The sequence below is a fragment of the Myotis lucifugus genome, unplaced genomic scaffold (assembly GCF_000147115.1).
Source record: "Myotis lucifugus unplaced genomic scaffold, Myoluc2.0 scaffold_103, whole genome shotgun sequence".
Lineage (NCBI taxonomy): Eukaryota > Metazoa > Chordata > Mammalia > Chiroptera > Vespertilionidae > Myotis > Myotis lucifugus.
In genome coordinates this window covers 3,345,450-3,367,094 of record NW_005871151.1, presented here as the reverse complement: position 1 = coordinate 3,367,094, position 21,645 = coordinate 3,345,450, and the positions used below count along the sequence as shown (strand labels likewise).

At 42.1% G+C, this 21,645-nt stretch overlaps 1 protein-coding gene across 9 annotated transcripts in view; it reads left to right on the top strand.

The window, feature by feature from the left end:
• The window catches only part of TCP11L2 (t-complex 11 like 2), a 47,219-nt gene that overhangs the window by 4,832 nt on the left and 20,742 nt on the right, over positions 1-21,645 (top strand). For 3 of the 9 annotated variants that reach the window (XM_023757249.1, XM_023757250.1, XM_023757251.1), the window contains exons 1-5: positions 12,648-12,833; positions 15,510-15,645; positions 17,391-17,511; positions 18,494-18,717; positions 21,089-21,225. In XM_023757249.1, the coding sequence (XP_023613017.1) occupies positions 12,674-12,833; positions 15,510-15,645; positions 17,391-17,511; positions 18,494-18,717; positions 21,089-21,225 (778 nt within the window). In that variant the 5' untranslated portion in view covers positions 12,648-12,673. Of the gene's footprint in view, positions 1-886; positions 1,006-10,267; positions 10,318-10,771; positions 11,059-12,637; positions 12,834-13,241; positions 13,386-15,509; positions 15,646-17,390; positions 17,512-18,493; positions 18,718-21,088; positions 21,226-21,645 lie in introns of those variants that run through there. The other 6 variants (XM_023757246.1, XM_023757247.1, XM_023757248.1 and 3 more) reach the window with 6 other exon arrangements.

Sequence of the window (21,645 nt, the reverse complement as noted above, 5' to 3'; positions counted from 1 at the left end):
ATCTGTTATGAAACATGGGACTAACCAGGGGTGGGCAAACTTTTTGACTCGAGGGCCACAATGGGTTCTTAAACTGGACCGGAGGGCCGGAACAAAAGCATGGATGGAGTGTTTGTGTGAACTAATATAAATTCAAAGTAAACATCATTACATAAAAGGGTACGGTCTTTTTTTTTTTTTTAGTTTTATTCATTTCAAACGGGCCGGATCCGGCCCACGGGCCATAGTTTGCCCACGGCTGGACTAACCCCTTCAGGTTCCTGTACCCATTCCTTCCTCCCTAAAATATCAGTGGTCATTCTGCCATTCGTTCATCCATCTATTCATTCAACAAGAAATACTTAAGTGTCTGCTACATCCCAGTCTTTGGCCTTGGAAGGAATGATAGAATATTGCATTTATTGTTATTAAATATGAGACACTTGCAATAGAAAACGTGATCCTCTTTGAATAGTGACCCACTGTAGTATTGGGAGCTTTGCTTGGAGTGATCTGTTTTCACCTTTGACTTTACCTTTGGCCCGTGAGTAAATTCTCCAGGCTTGAGATGCGTTGCTCCAGAACAGTTGTGTGGTTTGCTTGTGAGTTGCAGTGTTGAACGTCTAAGTTTCTGGGTATGAGAAGCACCGCCTTTCTCAAAGAATCAGCCTGGTTTTATTATCACTTGTTCTAAGAGAGAATCCAAAATAGTTTTCAAAGCAATCTAATTACCCTCAGTGTTGTTTTGGTTTTTTTTGAGTCAAGTAGCACTGTCCCCAGATGACTTACATGGAAACCCAAGACCAAGAAAAGTAAGAACAGATGTGAAGGAACTTACTACAGAAGACCATTTACACCAGGACAGCCACTTGCTTTTTTTTTTTTTTTTTTGGTTTTTGTGCAGGAGTTCTGTCCTAGGTTAACTACCAGCCTTCTTTATCTGTAAGGCAGGCGTAGGGAACGGCTGACCCACGGGTTGTGTATGGCCAAGAAATCATTTGGTCTGGCCCTGCCAAGGCATTAGGGGTGAGTTAATTGAATGTTTGACTAAATATAGCAGGCTTATTTTTAAATTGATAATTTTGTGTGGCCCCTGAATGATGTTATGAATATCGAAGGGGCCCTTGGCAGGAAAATGGCTCCCCACCCCTCCTGTAGGGGGACATGCTTTTATCATCCTGGGATAAAACTGTTCTTCCCTCTAGAGTTTTTAATGTCTAAAATAATGATAATAACAACAACGAAAGTAAATAATACTAATAATAGCAAACATCTGTATCCTGTTTACACTGTGTCAGACACTGTTCCAAAATCTCTCCATACATTGACTAAATGAAATCTCACACCAATCCTATGAGCTAGGTAGTGTTAGCATGCTTACATGAGGAAACAGGCAGTTTCCTAATAAAGCAATGATGGACATTTTGGCTTCAAAGAAAAGTTTCTGCTTAGATCCACTAAAGCCCAGTGTCAGGGGAGGCTTCTGCCAAATAAACAGTTTTCTAAACATTTTGAAGCTTTTAAATTGTCTGTTGCATTCCCTGTGCCAGGAACTCTACCTTCAGTGAAATGTTGGAAGAAAGCATAGCTGCATGTTATTAACTCTGTCTGCCATGAGCACATTTAATTTCTCAGAACTTCTAGTGATGCCTCATGGAACTCTGGGATTATAGCATTTTAGCAATTCCTCGCTGAAAGGGAACTTATACCTGGTCAACCCCCTCAGAAAAACGAGGTGAAGAGAGCAGATGTGATGTGCGGAAAGTCACACAGGAAATTAATGACAGACCAGGCCTCATATCCTCAACTTCCAACTTCTAACTTAGATCTTTTATTTTTTAAACTTTTTGTCCATTTATTTATTTTTAAATCAATAGTTCTTTGATTTTTAGAGAGAAAGGGAGGGAGAGAAACATTGATGTGAGAGGGCAACGTCAATTGGCTTCCTCCTGCAAGCCATGCCCCCCACTGGGGGATTGAGCCTGTAATCTGGGCATGTGCCCTGATCAGGATTCAAACCAGCAACCCTTTGGTGCACAGAACGACGCCCAACTAACTGAGCCACACCAGCCAGGGCTAGGTCTTTACTTTTTTAAATCTTTGTACTTTGCTGCCTTGTCAAACATAATTTAAAAACCTATGAAGTGTGCTGTTCAGCTGGAATAGAAAAAAACGGACCGTTCATAAATGCTAATGGATGAATTTATGGTTAAATAAATCCAATGGATTAATATATGAATGAACCTACTTATAAATTCCAGTGGATGGAAGCTTTTATTCAAACCTTTACTTGGAAAAAACAGCCAAAGTGAAGAGAAATAAGAGCAGGCCAATACATGGCACAATTGTTACAGTGGAATGACTTGGGGGGAGGAGAGTGAAACAAAGTTTAAAATATTCAAATAAGAGTGTGATAAGGACCAGGCAATGTTAAGTCTTAAACCTAGTAAGGTAGCTTTTGGTGTAGGTTCTCTATCCTAGTGCGTGGACTTCGGCAGCACCAGGCCTGTAAATGTGTCCTGATATCAGTTTGCAAATGTTCTGGTTGAAGCTGCACCACGTGGGATTCAGTGACTCCAATTCAGCTGACGCTGAATGAATACTTGTCACATACTTGGCCCTGGCATGGACGAGCCACAGTCCCTGCCTTAGTAGGAGAGTTGGAAGTAGCCATGGGAGGAAAACCACTGTACGGGGGACTAAGCACTCTCATGGAGATACAGGAAGATGTATAAAGAAGAGTGCCTTGCCGAAACTGGTTTGGCTCAGTGGATAGAGTGCCGGCCTGCGGACTGAAAGGTCCCAGGTTCGATTCCGGTGAAGGGCATGTACCTGGGTTGCGGGCACATCCCTAGTAAGGAGGCAGATGATTGATGTTTCTCTCTCATCGATGTTTCTAACTATCTCTCTCCCTTCCTCTCTGTAAAAAATCAATAAAATATATTTTTAAAAGAAGAAAAAAAAAAAAAAGAAGAGTGCCCTTGGTCTGGCCAGGGAGTAGAGGGAAGGCTTCCTGGAGGAGGTAGCATTTTCAAGAAATGCCATCAATGAGAAGTAGAATATTAGCAAAGAGCAACACTAGAGGGAAGGGAAGCATTCATTCCCTTTAAGATCTGGGATTTGGTGGAAGTGAAAGGATTAGGCAGACGCTTTTTTTTTATCCTCCCCGCTCCTGCCCAGCAGATGGGAGTTAAAGCTCAAGTCGAATCTAGTTGGCACGGGGTAAAGGAGGATGCAGGGGTTCGGGGCCATTTTATAACCCGTGTTCCTGGTGGTTGGCCTTGGGACTCCAGGATAAGGTGAATATCTCTACCTGGCAGCTTCCTGGCAGCTACACTCAACTTCTTTTTTTTAAATTTTTTTTATTGCTTAAAGCATTACAAAGGGTATTACATATGTGTCCTTTTTTTCCCCGCCCTTGACAGTACCCCGGCTTCCCCTACCCCCCAGTGTCTTATGTCCATTGGTTATGCTCATATGCATGCATACAAGTCCTTCGGTTGATCTCTTACCCCCCTCCCTCTTGCCCCCCAACCCTCCCCGGCCTTCCCGCTGCAGTTTGACAATCTGTGTGAGGCAGCTCTGCCTCTGTATCTATTATTGTTCAAAAGTTTATAATGGTCTCTATTATCCATGAATGAGTGAGATCATGTGGTATTTTTCCTTCATTGACTGGCTTATTTCACTTAGCATAATGCTCTCCAGTTCCATCCATGCCGTTGCAAATTGTAAGAGTTCCTTCTTTCTTACAGCAGCATAGTATTCCATCGTGTAGATGTACCACAGTTTTCTAATCCATTCATCTACTGATGGGCATTTAGGCTGTTTCCAGATCTTAGCTATGGTGAATTGTGCTGCTATGAACATATGGGTGCATATATCCTTTCTGATTGGTGTTTCTGGTTTCTTGGGATATATTCCTAGAAGTGGGATCACAGGGTCAAATGGGAGTTCCATTCCCAGCTTTTTCAGGAAACTCCATACTGTCTTCCATAGTGGCTGCACCAGTCTGCATTCCCACCAGCAGTGCACAAGTGTTCCTTTTTCTCCACATCCTCTCCAGCACTTGTTGTTTGTTGATTTGTTGATGATAGCCAGTCTGACAGGTGTGAGATGGTACCTCATTGTTGTTTTGATTTGCATCTCTCGGATGATTAGTGACTTTGAGCATGTTTTCATATGTCTCTTGGCTTTCTGAATGTCCTCTTTTGAAAGGTGTCTATTTAGATCCTTTGCCCATTTTTTGATTGGATTGTTTATCTTCTTTTTGTTGAGTTGTATGAGTTCCCTATAAATTTTGGAGATTAGGCCCTTATCAGATATGACGTTGGCAAATATGTTTTCCCACGAGGTGGGTTTTCTTGTTGTTTTGTTGATGGTTTCTTTTGCTGTGCAGAAGCTTTTTATTTTGATGTAGTCCCATTTGTTCATTTTCTCTTTAGTTTCAACTGCCCTAGGAGCTGTATCAGTGAAGAAATTGTTTTGGCATATGTCTGAGATTTTGTTGCCCTTGGATTCTTCTAGAATTTTTATGGTTTCCTGTCGTACATTTAAGTCCTTTATCCATTTTGAGTTTATTCTTGTGTATGGTGTAAGTTGGTGGTCTAGTTTCATTTTCTTGCATATATCTGTCCAATTTTCCCAACACCATTTATTGAAGAGACTATCTTGGCTCCATTGTATGTTCTTGCCTCCTTTGTCAAATATTAATTGAGCATATTGGTTCGGGCCAATTTCTGGGGTCTCTATTCTATTCCATTGATCTATATGTCTGTTCTTGTGCCAGTACCAGGCAGTTTTGAGAACAGTGGCTTTGTAATACAGCTTGATATCTGGTATTGAGATCCCACCTACTTTGTTCTTTCTCAGGATTGCTGCAGCTATTCGGGGTCTTTTTTATTCCAGATGAATTTTTGGAGAGTTCGTTCTAGATCTGTGAAGTATGCCGTTGGTATTTTAATGGGAAGTGCGTTGAATTTATAGATTGCTTTGGGTAGTATGGACATTTTAATGATGTTGATTCTACCAATCCATGAACACGGTATGTTCTTCCATCTGTTTATGTCTTCCTCTATCTCTTTTTTCAATGTCCTGTAGTTTTCTGAGTAGAGGTCTTTTACCTCTTTAGTTAAGCTTATTCCTAGGTAGCTTAATTTTTTTGGTGCGATGGTAAATGGGATTGTTTTTATAATCTCTCTTTCTGCAAGTTCACTATTGGTGTATAGAAATGCCTCAGATTTCTTGGCATTAATTTTGTATCCTGCTACTTTGCCAAATTCATGTATTAAGTCTAGTAGTTTTTTGATGGAGTCTCTAGGGTTTTGTATGTATAATATCATGTCGTCTGCAAATAAGGACAGTTTTACTTCCTCTTTTCCAATTTGGATGCCTTTTATTTCTTCTTCTTGTCTAATTGCAATGGCTAATACTTCCAGGACTATGTTGAACAGGAGTGGTGAGAGTGGGCATCCTTGTCTTGTTCCTGTTCTTAGGGGAAATGGTGTTAGTTTTTGTCCATTTAGTATGATGTTGGCTGTGGGCCTGTCATATATGGCTTTTATTATGTTGAGGTATGATCCTTCTACTCCCACCATGCTGAGAGTTTTTATCAAAAATGGGTGTTGGATTTTGTCGAATGCTTTTTCTGCATCAATTGATATGACCATGTGGTTTTTTTCTTTCAATTTGTTTATGTGATGTATCACGTTTATTGATTTGCGTATATTGTACCATCCTTGCATCCCTGGGATAAATCCTACTTGGTCATGGTGTATGATCTTTCTGATGTACTGCTGGATCCGATTTGCTAAGATTTTGTTGAGGATCTTGGCATCTATGTTCATGAGGGATATTGGCCTGTAATTCTCTTTCATTGTGATGTCTTTACCTGGTTTTGGTATTAGGGTGATGCTGGCTTTATAGAATGAGCTTGGAAGTGTTCCTTCCTCTTGAATTTTTTGTAGTAGTCTGAGGAGGATAGGTTTTAGTTCTTCCTTGAATGTTTGGTAAAACTCCCCTGTGAAGCCGTCTGGCCCTGGGCTTTTGTTTGCTGGAAGCTTTCTGATGACTGCTTCAATTTCTTCCATAGTTATTGGCCTATTGAGATTTTTAGATTCTTCCTGATTGAGTTTTGGAATGTTGTATTTTTCTAGGAATTTGTCCATTTCCTCCAGGTTGTCTAGTTTGTGGGAGTAGAGCTGTCCATAGTATTTTTTAACAATCATTTGTATTTCTGTGGGGTCTGTTGTTATTTCGCCTCTATCATTTCTGATTTTGTTTATTTGGGTCCTCTCTCTTTGCTTCTTGGTGAGCCTGGCTAGAGGTTTGTCAATCTTGTTTATCCTTTCAAAGAACCAGCTCTTGGTTTCATTGATTTTCTGTATTATCTTTTTGGTCTCTATGTCATTTATTTCTGCTCTAATCTTTATTATCTCCTTCCTTCTGCTCACTCTGGGGTTTTCTTGTTGCTCTCTTTCTAATTCTTTGAGTTGTAGAGTTAGATGATTTACTACCATTTTTTCTTGCTTTTTGAGATAGGCCTGTAGAGCTATAAACTTCCCTCTCAGGACTGCTTTCATTGCGTCCCATAGGTTTTGGATTGTTGTGTTTTCATTGTCATTAGTTTCCAGGATACTTTTAATTTCTTCTTTGATCTCTTTGGTAACCCAATCAATATTTAATAACATGCTATTCAGCTTCCAAGTGTTTGAGTATTTTGGGTTGTTTTTTTTGTAGTTCATTTCTAATATTATGCCATCGTGATCTGAGAAGATGCTTGGTATGATTTCAATCTTCTTGAATTTGGGGAGACTTTGTTTGTGACCCAATATGTGGTCTATTTTTGAATGTGTCTTATGAGCCCTTGAGTAGAATGTATATTCCGTGGCTTTGGGGTGAAGTGTTCTGAAGATGTCAATTAAGTCCATCTGATCAAGTGAGTCATTTAGGGTTGCTGTTTCTTTGCTGATTGTTTGTCTAGAGGATTTATCCAGAGATGTCAGTGGTGTATTAAAGTCCCCTACTATGATTGTATTGTTGTTGATCTCTCCTTTGATATCTTCCAGGAGTTTTTTTATGTATTTGGATGCTCCTGCATTGGGTGCATTAATGTTTACCAGGGTTATATCTTCTTGTTGTATTGATCCCTTTAGTATTATGAAGTGGCCTTCCTTATCTCTGGTTATGGCCTTCACTTTGAGGTCTATTTTGTCCGATATAAGTATTGCTACCCCAGCTTTCTTTTCCTTTCCATTTGCCTGGAAGATATTTTTCCATCCCTTCACTTTCAGTCTGTGTGAGTCCCTTCTAATGAGGTGGGTCTCTTGTAGACAGCAAATGTATGGGTCATGGTTTTTTATCCATTCAGCCACTCGATGTCTTTTGGTTGGAGCATTTAGTCCGTTTACATTTAAAGTTATTATTGAAAGGTACTTGTTTGTAGCCATTTCTTTTTTTGTGTGTGGCTGTTTTCTTTCTGAACTTTTTATTTCTTCTTTTTACACCAGTCCCTTTAGCATTTCTTGCATTGCTGGCTTGGTGGTGATAAACTCCCTTAGACTTTTTTTGTCTGTGAAGCTTCTTATTTCCCCTTCAAATTTGAATGATAGCCTTGCTGGATAGAGTATTCTTGGATTCAGTCCTTTGCTTTGCATCACTTTGTAAATTTCCGTCCATTCTTTTCTGGCCTGATGTGTTTCCGTTGAGAAATCATTTGATAGTCTAATGGGAGATCCCTTGTATGTAACTTTCCGCCTCTCTCTTGCAGCCTTTAAGATTCTCTCTTTGTCCTGAACACTTGCCATGGTAATTATGATGTGTCTTGGTGTGGGTCTTTTTGGGTTCACCTTGTTTGGGACTCTCTGTGCTTGTGTGACTTTTTTCTTCCCCACCTCAGGGAAGTTTTCTGATATTATTTCTTCGAATAGGTTTTCTAATCCTTGTTCCTCTTTCTGTTGTTCTGGCACCCCTATTATTCGTATGTTGTTTCGCTTCATGTTGTCCCAAAGCTCCCTTAGGCTCTCCTCCTGTCTTTTAATTTTTTTCTCCAATTGCAGTACAGTTTGGGTGTGTTTTGCTTCTTTGTCTTCTAATTCACTAATTCGGTCCTCCGCTTCTCCTAGTCTACTGTTGATGCTTTCAATGGTGTTTTTTATTGCAGCTATATCGCTCTTCATTTCTTGTTGGGTCTTACATAAGTTATTGATTTTTTCATCTGTTTCTTCTTGCTTCTTGCATAAGTAATTGATTTTTTCATCTGTTTCTTCTTGCTTCTTGAATAAGTTGTTGACTTTTTCCTCCGTCCGGTGTATGCACTCTAGGACCCTTATTCTGAATTCTTTTTCTGTCATGTTGCATGCCTCTGTCTCACTTAGCTGCTTTTCTGGCGAGTCCTCCTTTTCCTTCCTTTGGGGGTTTCTTTGCCTACCCATGTTTGATCTCGCTGACATATGTAGATGTTGAGTCATTCAGTGGCTGCTCCCTGGGTGGCAGGGCTCCTTGGGTTGTGGTTGCTGCTCAGACAGTTGCCGTAGCAGCTGCTTCCCAGTTGGCAGCAGCTCCTCTGGTGGGTGCTGTTCACAGCTGTGGTGGCTCTTCTGGCTGGTGGGGGTAGGCTTCACGTACAGCTGCTGTTCCTCAGACAGAGGGTGTGGTGATCAGGAGGCTGCGGTGATCAGGGGGCTGCTGTTGCTTGGATCTGCTGCGTTGATTTAAAGGCACAAAATACAACACAACAAGGCACAACGTACCAGGCACTGAACACAAGTATATTCACGATATTAATAACCCCAAATAAAGGTGACCACCCAAATTAAGAGAATTAGGGGATAAGGGAGAAAGAAGAGAAGAAGATAAAAGAGAGAAAAGAAAAGAAAAATAAGAAAAAAACAAACAAAAAAGGAGTGCAAAAATAGAATTGGGAAAAAAGAGGGGGGAAAAAAGAAAAAAAAAAGAGCGAAAAGAGAGAATGAAGTAGAAGCGGGGAAGAGACTATTTGTATGAGGAGCAAACTCCAATAGAACTGCCACTAATCTCAACAAATTCCAGCAACAGATCCCTGGAGATGAGTGCAAACTACAAACCACCAATAATATCAAGAGGGGCAAGGGAAAACAGAAGCACAAAAATAACCGGGGTGGGGGGGGGGAGGGAAGGGAAAAACCAGCAGAAAAAAAGAAAAGAAAAAGAAAAACAACCTCACAGCCAGTCCTAAAAAAGAAAAAGAAAAAACACAAAACAAAACAAACAAATTTAAAAAAAAACCTTAATATATTCAACAATCAAGAAAACAATAGAAAGATAAGAGAAAAAAATGTTTGGAAAGTGAAGAAGGATAAAGAATAGGTGTATAAGGATTTAGAGCAGTGGATTGGAAATAGGATATATAAGTAGGGTGGAATTAGACAGGGGGTAAAAAGAAGGAATTGGGAAAATCTGAAGCAGGAATAGGGTAAGAGAAACAGGACACCAAAAGGGGAAAAGTGAGGAAGAGGGTTTTAGCAAAGAGGTGAAATTGAGATAGGAAAAATTAATGCTAAAGGAATGATGAAAATAGAATGGAGAACACTAATCCCAAAAGAAAATAAAGAGTAAATAAAATGGCACTTTAAAAAATGGTAAAATGGTAGCAGTAATAATGCTGGTTAAAAATAAAAATATAGTAATTGAAAGGGTAAAATCAGGTGATGGAAAAAGAAGAAAAAGAAAAAAATTGGTTTCTTAGTAAAAAGGCGAAAAAATAAAAAAAAAATAAAAAGAAAAAATTTGCAGTAGTAATGGTCTTTCGGTTCTTCTACTCTTCAGCCTGGTTCGCCTTAGTCCTGCCAGGTATTTAGGAGAGTGTTGAATTTCCCTGCGTTACACTGTTCCTCCGTGTTGTAAATCACAGTCCTGATTTTAAAGCAGGCCGTATTTGTGATCCAGTCTGCCTTAATTTGTATTCCCCTAAGAGTCAGTTTGTGGCTCAGCCTCTGGGTGGCAGTGTTTTTGGGTTGGCCTCTGAGGCTATACAGCTTCTCTATCCTTTTTTAATCCTTACCCTGCTCTGTGTTGTTGGTGGGACTGAAAGTCCCTCTATAGGCCAGACCCTGGTAACTCCCAGGGACTAATCAGCTTGTTTTAATCCTTTATCTCATACAGGGTGGAATCTGGGTGTGGCTGTGCTCCTTGCCTGGGGGGCTGGGGGGAGGAATTCCACCCTCTGGAGGGAATGGCTGTCCCAGTCCTGGGCCCAGGGGTGTCTCAGCACTCAATTTGCTGCCACCTCCCCCGGCTCCCCCTCTCTCCTCAGCCTCTCCCCAGATTCCACTCGTCCGCACCTTCGCCCTCTCTTCGGCACAGGTGAGTGTCTGTATCCAAACTGTCCTATGAGCAGGGTTCAGTGAAAACAAATAAACAAACAATGCCGGCCGACGCCGGCCGGCCGCGGAAACGCTCCTCTCTTACCGGTCTGGGAAACGCTCCTCTCTTATGGGCACTGCATGGTCTGGTCAGTTCCTCAGGATGCCCCCTTTAGTCTCAGTTCTCCGCAATCACAAAATCCAAATCTCAAATCTCCTGGCGCCAGCAAACCCGCGGAACTCCTTACCCCGGTCAGGGTCTGTGTCTGTCCCAAGAGATGCGGCTGTCTGCCATGCGTCTCCCTCCGACCCTCTGGGCTCAGGTCTGGCAAACTTTCCTGCCCAGATCCCTGGTTTTTAACCTTTTCAGGGGAGCTCTGCCCTTCCAGGCTGCAAACCGTCTCACCAACTGAGTAAATTCGCCAATTCGGGGTGGGTGTTAGTTTCAGCTGCTTACTCCGTTTGCTCCGGGACAAGACCTGGGACGCGTCTCATCAACTTCTTGCCCTTGGGTCTGCAGAGGCCACTTCCGAGTTGGTAGTTTTCTGTTTTCGAAAGTGGTGGGCCAAGCCAGGGTGCATTTCTATGAGTGGCAGGTCTAAAGAAGTTTGTTTAGGTGAGGTCAGGTGCAAATGCCTTTGGGCTTTTGACCCTTAACAAGTCCCTTTCAGGCCCATCCTTGTCTCTACTACCCAAGAAATGAAAAGTGGCACTATTTCTCTCAACAAAGGCTAGATTCCCCGTAAGTCCCAACCCTGCCTGCCTCTCCTCTCTCATGTTTCCTTGTTTTGCCTTGTTTTGCCTTTTCTTGTCTTCTACCATCTGGCACACACAGTTTCCGTCACTGGACTTAAGAGCCATGAGAACAGGGCCCTGTCTGTTTTGTTCACTATTACTTTTCCCAGTGCCTGGTACACAGTAGGCACTCAATAAATGAACGGAATCATTGAAGAAACTGTGCAGGTATTTCTAGGCATACTATGCGTAGTTGTGGTTTCACATTCTGGCAGCTTTGAAAGCCCTGTGTACCTCATTTTGTGAGCTGGTTCAGGTTTAAAGACACTCGGTGAACCCGTACTATCACCATTGTCCACTTAGGATTTGAGATGCCTTTCTCCTCAAGCCCAGGTTTCCCCTCGGTGTCAGCTGCCACCACTCTCATATGAAGGCCAGCTTTCTCACGGGCCTGGCTCAGGCTCCTGGGCTGACGGCTGGGCATCCCGTGTGCCCAGGATCTCCTTTCTAGGGGGTGGCTGGGCCCAGCTGCCCTGCCCTGGGAGGCACGGAATGTAGAATCAAGGGGCTAGTTTTAGGGCAGAGTAAGTCCTCTTGTTCCTCAGAGTCTGTTCCCCCAGCTTGTGAATCAGGGTTTTTTGTGCTTGTTTGTCCATTGGGTGGTAGTGGGTACTTTGTACATTGTCAAGTACCAGGCCTGACTCTTCATGTCCTGGCAGTTCATGGGAAAATGGAGAAGAACATAATGACTGGGCAGTTGGAGATTTTAATTAGCCTTCTCCTTTCCCCAGGAGGCTCACAGACAAGGGATGAGGCTGATTGCAAATATTTTATTTCAAACAAAGACATAGGAACAATAGCAATAGCTAACAGCTGAGTGTTGTACTAAGAACTTTGTTTTCCTCACCCGAGGATATGTTTTTATTGATATTTTAGAGAGGAAGGGAAAGGGGTGGGGGGAAGAGAGAAAGAGAAACATCGATCAGCTGCCTTTCTGCCCGGGGGATAGAACCCACAACCTAGGTATGTGCCCTGATCGGAAATCAAACCCTCAACCTTTTGGGTGTATGGGATGATGCTCTAACAAACAGAGCCAGCCACCCGGCCAGGGTCAGAGCACTTTTGCATGAGTCCTATTTCATCTTCAAGTAATCCTACGATTAGTCTTTCAGCCCAGTTTTACTGATGAGGTAGGTAGTTCAGTGCCTTCCTCAAGGCCACATGACAAAAGACTGAAGGAGCTTCAAACCGAGGCAGTCTGACCTCGGAGCCCCAGATTCTTACTCCTGCCTTCCCCTGATTTAGCAGTCCGGGCTCAGAGATTATGTTCTGCACTCTGTGCTTTAAGGACCCGTTGTTACTGAGTCCACAGCCACACCGAGATGTCTTGAGTGAGCTCACACCTGTGGCTGTGGTTCCCTCTTCCGGAAGGCAGTCTTGAAGGCCTAGTGATAGCCTGGCTGGGGTGCTATGGGAAGCAGGGGCCGTCTTCTGGGCGCCTTTCCAACACTGTGACACCTGCGACACGGAGGCACCACGGCTGAAGTGCCACAGACTACTGACACAGGGCCTGTTTGTCTGTGCAGGTACCATCTCTTTACCCCACACTCAAGTGACACAAAATGCCCTTCAATGGTGGCGAGAAGCGGTGTGTGGGTGAGGACCAGCAGAGCGACTCAGATTCTTCCCGGTTTTCCGAAAGCATGGCTTCGCTCAGTGACTATGAGTGCTCCAGGCAGAGCTTCACAAGCGACTCCTCCAGCAAATCCAGCTCTCCTGCCTGTAAGCTGACGGTGCGGGAGGGAGTGGGATGGGGGGGTGGTGCGGGGAGGGAAGGGTCCAGGCCTGTGTGCCGGGTTCTAAAACTAAGAAAGGCCTGAGATCAGAGGGTACACTTCCCTTCTTTCTAGATCTACTGGAATAGCACTGCGGGGGCCCTGCGGCTACCTTGTGCAGACTCTTGGGAATAAATAGCCACGCAAGTTTACAACCTGCCCCTTTTTTCTTTTCATCTCTGTCTCTGGTCTGCTTTGGTTCAGGTTTAAAGACGCTCAGTGAACCCGTACTAGCACAATTGTTTGACTATAAATGCACCCCACCTGTCTTTCTCAGTAGTGGAAACCCAGTCCTTGACATGACTTCTTGGACCACATTCAAGGATAAATTCAAATTGGTCTTTTCTGATCATTTCTGATTTACATGAAAGAAAAGTTGCCCCAATTCAAGGGTCATGGAGGAAGTGAAACAATCTGAAGAGTTTCCTGCTGATTTCAAAAACTATTGTGCAAATCACCCCAGAAAAGTGCCCATGAGGCGAATTACTACACTTGGAGGGTGAGAAAGCATTAAAAGAGTGGCCTCGCCCATGGACACAGACAATAGGGTGGTGAAGGCCTGGAGGGGGAGGGCAGGCTACAAGGGGTCAATGGGGGAAAAGGGGAACATATATACTTTTAACAATAAAGAATTGAGGGTGGGGGGGAAAAAAGGACACTTATGTAATACCCTTTGTAATACTTTTAGCGAAAAAAAAAAAAACAATAAAGAATTGTTAAAAAGAAAAGAAAAACAGAGTGGCCCTGCTGAAGGGAGACATCTTTTTCTTCCCCTTTTTGTGTGTGTGGGAGCTAGAGATGTATAAACAGGTGTGTTTGTCTTTTTTTTTTTAATTGGCATTTTGTATAGAAAATAGAACACTTGAGCTAACAAAGCAAATGCAGAAAAAAGCAACTAATGTTTAATATGATCAGATGCCCACTTCAAAAAAATTAGTTCATTTGTATTTATTTTCAATTTGTGCATTCTCATTTTTAAAAATTGGAGAGTTGATAAGTATAGAGAAAAACATTGCCTATGATATCATCTGAAGATGACAGCTGGAAGTGCTCAGTCATATCTTCATTCTTCACATAGACATTTCATTTTGAATTATAACTAAAGCATTTACTCATGATAATGTATTGTTAAAACATAGTTTTTATGACTACTTACTACTTTATCAAGTGAATATGATTATATTTATTTAACCATTGATTTATCATTGGACATTTAGTTCATTGGTTTTTTGTTTTGTTTTGCTGTTATAGTGTTTTATGAATACCTTGGTGGTGCATAAAGCCTTTTCAGGAATTCTTTTAATATAATTGGATTCTTAGACCAAAGGGTACAGACATTTTTAAGGAGATTTCTTTTGTTTGTTTTTTTAATCCTTACCTGAGGATATTTTTCTATTGATTTTTAGAGAGAGTGGAAGAGAGAGGGAAAGACAGAGAGAAATATCGATGTGAGAGAAACACATCCATTGGTTGCTTCCTGCATGCTCCCCAACAAGGGCCCGAGCCAGGGAGGAGCCTGTAACCAATGTACGTGCCCTTGACTGGAATCAAACCGGGGGCCTTTAGGTTAGCAAGCCGACGCTCTAACCACTTAGCCAAAATGGCTAGGCCTTAAAGAGATTTCTTACTGGGACAGAGAATTGGCAAAAGAATTTGCTAGCAGCCACCCAGTTTTCTGTGCTTTTTCATACTCTTTATATTATATTCAGGGTTGATGCCTCTAAAAGGGTACCTAGGAATCCTGAAGAAGGGTTTTACTAATTCTGTATATCACCATTCCCTCTTCTTCCTCCTCCTGCTTCTCCTCCTCATCCTCTTCTTAATATTATCTTAGGTAGCAAAATATTGCTAGTCAGTACTGTTATTTGAGGTAATGATTTTTAGTTAATAGGAGCTAAGAGTTCCAACAGTGAGTTCAAAAGGGCCTGATTTATTACATAATTTTTAAAGAACAATCTTTAGAAATAGATTGATTATTTACTACTTCTTTCTGAGAAGTACATTATAAAGCTTATCAGATTTATTTTAATTATCTACATTTATTGAGTTCTTACTGTATTCTTTTTTACCAGAATTACCTTATTTAATCATCCCAGATCAGCCCTATGAGGAGGTCAGTTATGCCCCAGTGAAGTCAAATAATAACTACCAATTGGCAAAATTTAGAACCAAACCTAAGCATTTTGCTATACTGCCTATATTTTTAGAAATTATAGTTTTAAAGTCAGTTATTTCATATTAAGTCTGCTTAAATTAATGAGAGTTATGAATTACAAAATAAAAAGTAGTCATCAATTTCCTGTATATTATATGTAATAAATACAAATATAGGCACAAATATGAGATGATTTAATTTAAAATTTAAGTTAGCCTATATTAATAAGATTACCTCAAAAACATTGAAAATTTATCAATGCAGTAACAGAAGCTATCAAGGAGTTTTTAAATTTTTGAAGTCTTAAATATTAAGCAGGGGAATCCACCTATTTTAGTATATAGTCTCCTTACTTATAAAACCCTGAAAATATATGTTGGAATAACTTACACTCTAGTTGCATCAGGAAGCTTCACTGGATGACAACTTCTCTTCCACAACATTCATTGGTCTTTGCTTTTCTCTCAGCAGCAAGCCCTCCCAGGGTTGTAACGTTTGATGAAGTGATGGGTGCAGCAAGGAACTTGGAAAACATGACTCTTGTTCACGAAATTGCTGTAAATGAGAACTTTCAGTTGAAAAAAGATGCCCTCCCTGAGAACAGGTAACCTAGAGATGTTTGTTGTGCATAAACGGTACTGCAGATTGTGTGTGTGTGTGTGTGTGTGTGTGTGTGTGTGTGTGTGCATGCATGCACATATTCACACTGATTCCTGGAAATTCTTGTATAAGGTTGAATGGGACTAAACATTATCTGGTTCTCTAACAAAGTCCTGTACTTGAATTGAAAACCATTCCTCTGGGGTACATGTTACCCATAATCTTTAGAACTCAGCTTTTACGTCACTTCCTGGGTGAAGCTTTTCCTGACTTTCCTGAGCCCATTAGACGACATGACATCCCCTTGTTAAAGTCTCCTGTAGCCCCCTCTACCTCCCCGTTGTTAAGATACCTTATAATATTATGTTCAATGCCTGCCTTTCTCACTGGACCCAAGGCACCATTAATGGAGGAACTATGTCTGTATTGTTTGCTCTGTCCCTATTACCTAGCAGAGTACCTGACATATAATGCACGCACAAGAAATATATGTGGATTGACTTATTAAAAACTGATGTTTACACTGTGAAAAATAAGGAAATGCGGCTGAGTTGCCAACGTGCTCAGAAGAGACGTCCCCGAAGCCTCTGGATGAGGGAATCACAACTGCATAGGCTCCCGTCTTCAACCTCACGACAAGCCGCCTTCAGTTACAGACACACCCTTACACCCTCTCTCACCCTCTCCGGCTTCAGTGGCGGGGCCAACGAGGAGAAAGGCTTGTGGCCATGACTACAGATAAATCATCTTTAGAGGCAAAGTTGGCTCATGGGGAATGGCGCTGAGCCTTCAGCCTCACAGTGCCATTTATAAACCCAGAGGCATTCTCTCTATCGCTTAAGCCAACATATTTTATTCCATTCAGAATTTTTTTTTGTTTTAAAGTAGGACAGTAGTAAACAAGTTTTTAAAATATAAAATGTGGATCACAGTCTTCCTGCTCCCGGGGATGTTGTTCCTAATAATTCTTAATCTTGTTTAAGATAACTGGCCAAAGTAGGCGTGTCCGTTTGGTTTTCTGTGGTAACCGCACTTCACCATGATTGTTTATGCCAGCCCTAGGTGAGGGGTGTAGAGACTGGTAAGTAATTCTAGGGCAGGGAAATATGTGCTGTTCTCAAAGCTGTTGCAAAGTGGTGTTGTTCAGGAGGGATGTGTATTTTAGTGTGCACCTATTTTAGGACATGGACATAAGGGGTGAAGCAAGGCGGCCATCTATTCTATTGTGAGCTTTTCCTAGGAAGCTCCTATTTCAGCAGTTTGGTCTGGCTAACTTTAAATGGGACATGGAAGCTGAAATTGGCAGGCTTTCAAGTATATGTCTCCTTGGGGCCAATCTGTTCTGTTCTGTGCCACGAAATCTCAGCTGTTGAGGAAAGAGCAACTTTGCCATCTCATCCCAAAAATCTAGAATGAGTCTAAGAATCTGTGTAAAAGAGTAGCTAGGTAAATTCTGACATCTTCTTAGGCAAGAATTTTATGAACTTATTGAAAGCTATAGGAAGGAAGCATTTTAAAAGTCTAGGAGAAACACGACAGAATATTAAATGATGAAACAAGTATGTAATATTGTACATCTTGGGTGCTCTCTGTTAACACAACACATAAAAAAATGGAAATAGTGGGATGATGGCCAATTTTTATTCTCTGTTTTTCTCCATTTTCTAAGATTTCTACTATGAATATATTCCTTTTATAAACAGGGAAAACGATGCTCGTTTTAAAAAAAAGTCCATTTCATTCCTATAGCTTGGCCAGCCGAGTGAAACGCATCGTCCACCAGGCCTACTGGGATGTCTTGGAGTCGGAACTGAATGCTGACCCTCCTGAGTATGACCACGCCATCAAGCTGTTTGAAGAAATCAGAGAGGCAGGTTGACATTGTCTGTATTAATTAGTTATTGTCCTCTCCCCCCCAAGACTATTTTCATGTACTCAAAAGAGTATTAGAGACTCTTTTTAAAAAACTGAGCAAGTTCAGTCACTGGGAGGGACTTTTCCTGCACCTCCTAGAGTAGGTTGGAAGCTGGGAAAAGAGGCAGTGGAGGGAACTCGGGGTGATGGTAGTGCACAGAGTAGTGGTTAAAACCACAGACTCTAGAGTTAGATAGTTCTAGTTTGGTTATGGCCTCTCCCTCTTTACGTCTTATTTCCTGAGTCCTTTCAGGGTAATTGTAAGGACTAAATACGGTGACAGTTACAGTTTTAGCCAGCATTAACAAGACACTTGCTCTGTGCCAAGCAGTAGACTGTCCATTTATCCTTACCATAACACTGAGGTAGTCACACCTGTCATTTCATGTAAAGAAACCAAGTTCCCTCACTTGCCCAGGGTAACACAGCTTTGAGGGGTGGAAACTGAGGCACTCTGGCTCAGAGTGCTCCTGCCATGTGCTATGTGTATAAATACCATGTCTGCTATGTACTGAATATGTTATACTAATGGAGCCCATGGGGAGGATTCCATTTGCCCTTCTTCAATGGATTCTTTTGGAGCTACGATCTTCAACTCGTTCTTTCTTTGCACAGATTATCTATAAACCTTTGGAAGTTATTTCAGTAACATTGCTTCCTTACTAGTTGCTTTCATTCTGAGAGAATCAGTAATTTCCCATGAAAAGCAGGGGCAGGTAATGGGGCGGGGGGAGACTTTAATTCAGAAGCTAGATCTTTCTTTTTAGGGTTGAGACACTGGAGTGCTCTGATCCACCACCCAGTTCCTATAAACTTCTGTGGCAGCCAGGGCATTAAAATATGGGGTGGGAGCTTGGTCATCTAGACATCGAGATAAAAAGTGACAACCTTTACTCATGTAATGATGCTGCTAATTTTTCTTTCCTTTCCCTGTGTAGATTCTTCTCTCTTTTCTGATTCCTGGTAGTGGAAACCGGCTTCGCAACCAGATCTGTGAAGTTTTGGACACGGACCTCATTAGACAACAGGCTGAGCACGGTGCTGTTGACATCCAAGGCCTGGCCAACTATATCATCAGCACAATGGGAAAGCTGTGTGCTCCCGTGCGAGATGACGATATCAGAAAGTTAAAGGCCACTGGCAACATTGTGGAGCTGCTGAGGTTAGTTTAGCACTTGTGCTGCTTGCCTTTTCTTAGAGTACCTCTGAGGTCACACAAAGGGGAAGTGTGGGGATTGAGGGACACAGAGTAATAACTGGCCTCTCAGAGGACTCCTTGGCCATAGGACAACAAACAAACAAGAATTTAAGTCATTTGCTGTGTACATAGAGTTTTCAGATGGAATGATCTAACAGGCTTGTTAGTTGGCATGTGCTGGGCATTAGGGATGCAGTGATGAAAAAGAGACAATCCCTGACCCCAAGGAGTTCACAGTTGAGTGGGGAGACAGACCTTGAATAAGGAATTACAATTGTGGTAAGTGTTGTGGAAGGGGAAGTGTTGTGGAAGGGGAGACTCTAGCAGGGATGTAGTCAAGGATCTAAAAAGGTCTCTTTATTAGGGTAATGTTCGCTGTTGTAACACATAACCATGAATTCTCAGTGACTTAACCAATACAAATTTGTTTCTCCTTCATGCCACAATCCAAGTCAGGGGTTTTTTTGGTCAGGAAACCTTCCACATGCCATTCGGTAACTCAGGTTCCTTCTTGCATTGGCTCCACCCTTGCCCAGGTCCTCAGAGTCCTTTACATTCAGCTGGTAAATGGAAAGGAGATCATGGGGAAGGTGTATCCAGTGTTTAACCATCTCGGCCCACAAGTGACACCTCCTAGTATGGACTAACTAGTATCATGGTCCCACCTAGATTAAAGGAGGCCTGAGAAATGTGGTTGCTGTCTAGAAACACATCTCCCAGCCACAAATCCACACTGTGGATCTAACCATCCCTGCCACAGCTTCCCCGAGGAAGTGAGAATCTAATCTGGCTTTGCAGATAATAGCTTCTTTGTGAGCCCAGAGGAAGGAGGAGCCTGCATCACTTTTTGCAATTGAGGGGAACTTTTCTTTGTGTGTGTGTATGAATATGGCCACGTTGATATGTAAGTTTTATATTATAGTACTAGAGGCCTGGTGCATGAAATTCGTGCACGGAGGGTGGTGGTTCCCTCAGCCCAGCCTGCACCCTCTCCAATTCGGGACCCCTCGGGGTGTCCGACTGCCTGTTTAGGCCCGATCCCGGGGATCGGGCCTAAAACAGGGGGGCGAAATTCCCTTCTTCACAATCCGGGACTGCTGGCTCCTAACTGCTCACCTGCCTGCCTGCCTGATCACCCCTAACTGCCCCTGCCTGCTGGCCTGATTGCCCCCAACAGCCCCCCTGCTGCCGGCCTGGTCGCTCCCAACAGTCCCCCCCCACCGGCCTGGTCACCCCTCACTGCCCCTCCCTCCCCCCGCCAGCCTGGTCGCCCCCAACTGCCCCCCTGCCAGCCTGGTTGCCTGCACCTGCCCCCCCTGCTGGCCTAGTCACCCCACGCAGCCTGCTGTTCAATCATTCAGTCGTTCCTCACTAACCCCCTGTTGGCCTGGTCGCCCCATGCAGCCTGTTGTTCGGTTGTTACTGTTACTATGACGGCATCCCGGACAATTTGCGTATTCCTCTATCATTAGTATAGATTGGAAAGGTAGAAGAAGGAAAACTGCATGTAGCAGGTAACTTTATGACCTTGGGTGATAAGCTCTCAAAGTCACTTTTCCCCACCTGTAAAATGGGTTTCATGTATCCTTGGAGTTGTGCTCAGCTCTAGCGAATTGCAATTCTTCAGATGTAGATTCTTTGCTTCTAATTGTCTTATCATGTGTAATATCAAATCTGTGGTGTTCATCTTGGTCATTTATTGAGCACACACTGGGTGCCACTGTCCCCTACATTTTACATTCATTATCTCATTGACTCTTCACAACATCCCTTTAAGGTTGATCTTGTCCTGTCCTTTCAAAGGTGAGGAAACAGGCTCAAAGAGATTAACCTGTGCCTGGCCACAGAGCTGGATTTGAGCACCAGGCTACCCAACTCTAAAAGGAACAATTTTTTCCCCTATACCCCATTCCTCCATCCTTTCTTTTCTTTTTTCTTAACCCCTTAGGAATAGAAACCATATACACTACGTTTAGACTCCTTAACATTTCAGGGGTTTTCAAATGAAAATTTCTTCTTGAACCCTTTTTGTCTCATTGTTAAAACTCATCTTATATACTTCTTAGTGTGTTTCTGTCAGTTCAGGACTGGATGTAATGGCTCAGCTGGAAGTATTATATTTGCTAAAGCAGTACTCTTGAGAGCTATTAAGAATACATTTGGAATGCATGTCTAATGCCTTCTATGAAAAATGACTTTGCCAAATGGCAATTGGAATTTAAAAACCATTTGGGGATGTTTATTTTTCTCCAGTCTGGAAAACAGGTAAAAGTTAATGAATTTCAGATTAATTTCTTAATCACCTCTCTAATTATTTTAACTCTAAACTTTTTAGGCAAATATTCCATGTCCTGGACCTCATGAATATGGACATGGCCAATTTTCTAATTAGGAGTTTTAGACCACATTTTCAACGCCAACTGGTGGATTATGAGAGAACTAAGTTCCAGGAAATTTTAGAAGAAACTCCAAGTAAGTACAAGATAATTGTATATTTACATTGAAATTAAGTGAAAATATGATATTTTATTTTTGACATCTTAAGAAGTGTCACTAAAGAATTTTGGCCTTTCTGTTAAACTTTTTTTTTTTTACTTTTAAAATTAACATCACAAATGTATAGCTGTGTACTATGTCCCAGGAACTGTGCCAAGCACTATTCATTTCTTGATGCATGAAAAACAATATTTATTGAGCACCTGCTGTATCCCACACACTGCTTGGGTGCTGTGGGCATTGCAGTGAACAAAACAATAAAGTTGTGGCCACCAAGGAGCAGATATTCTAGTAGGCAAACTTATTATCAGCTTTGTTGTTAAGTGCTATGAAGAAAAATAAGATAAAAGGGCAGACAGGAATGGTGCAGGAATGAGGGTGGGGAGTGTTTGTATT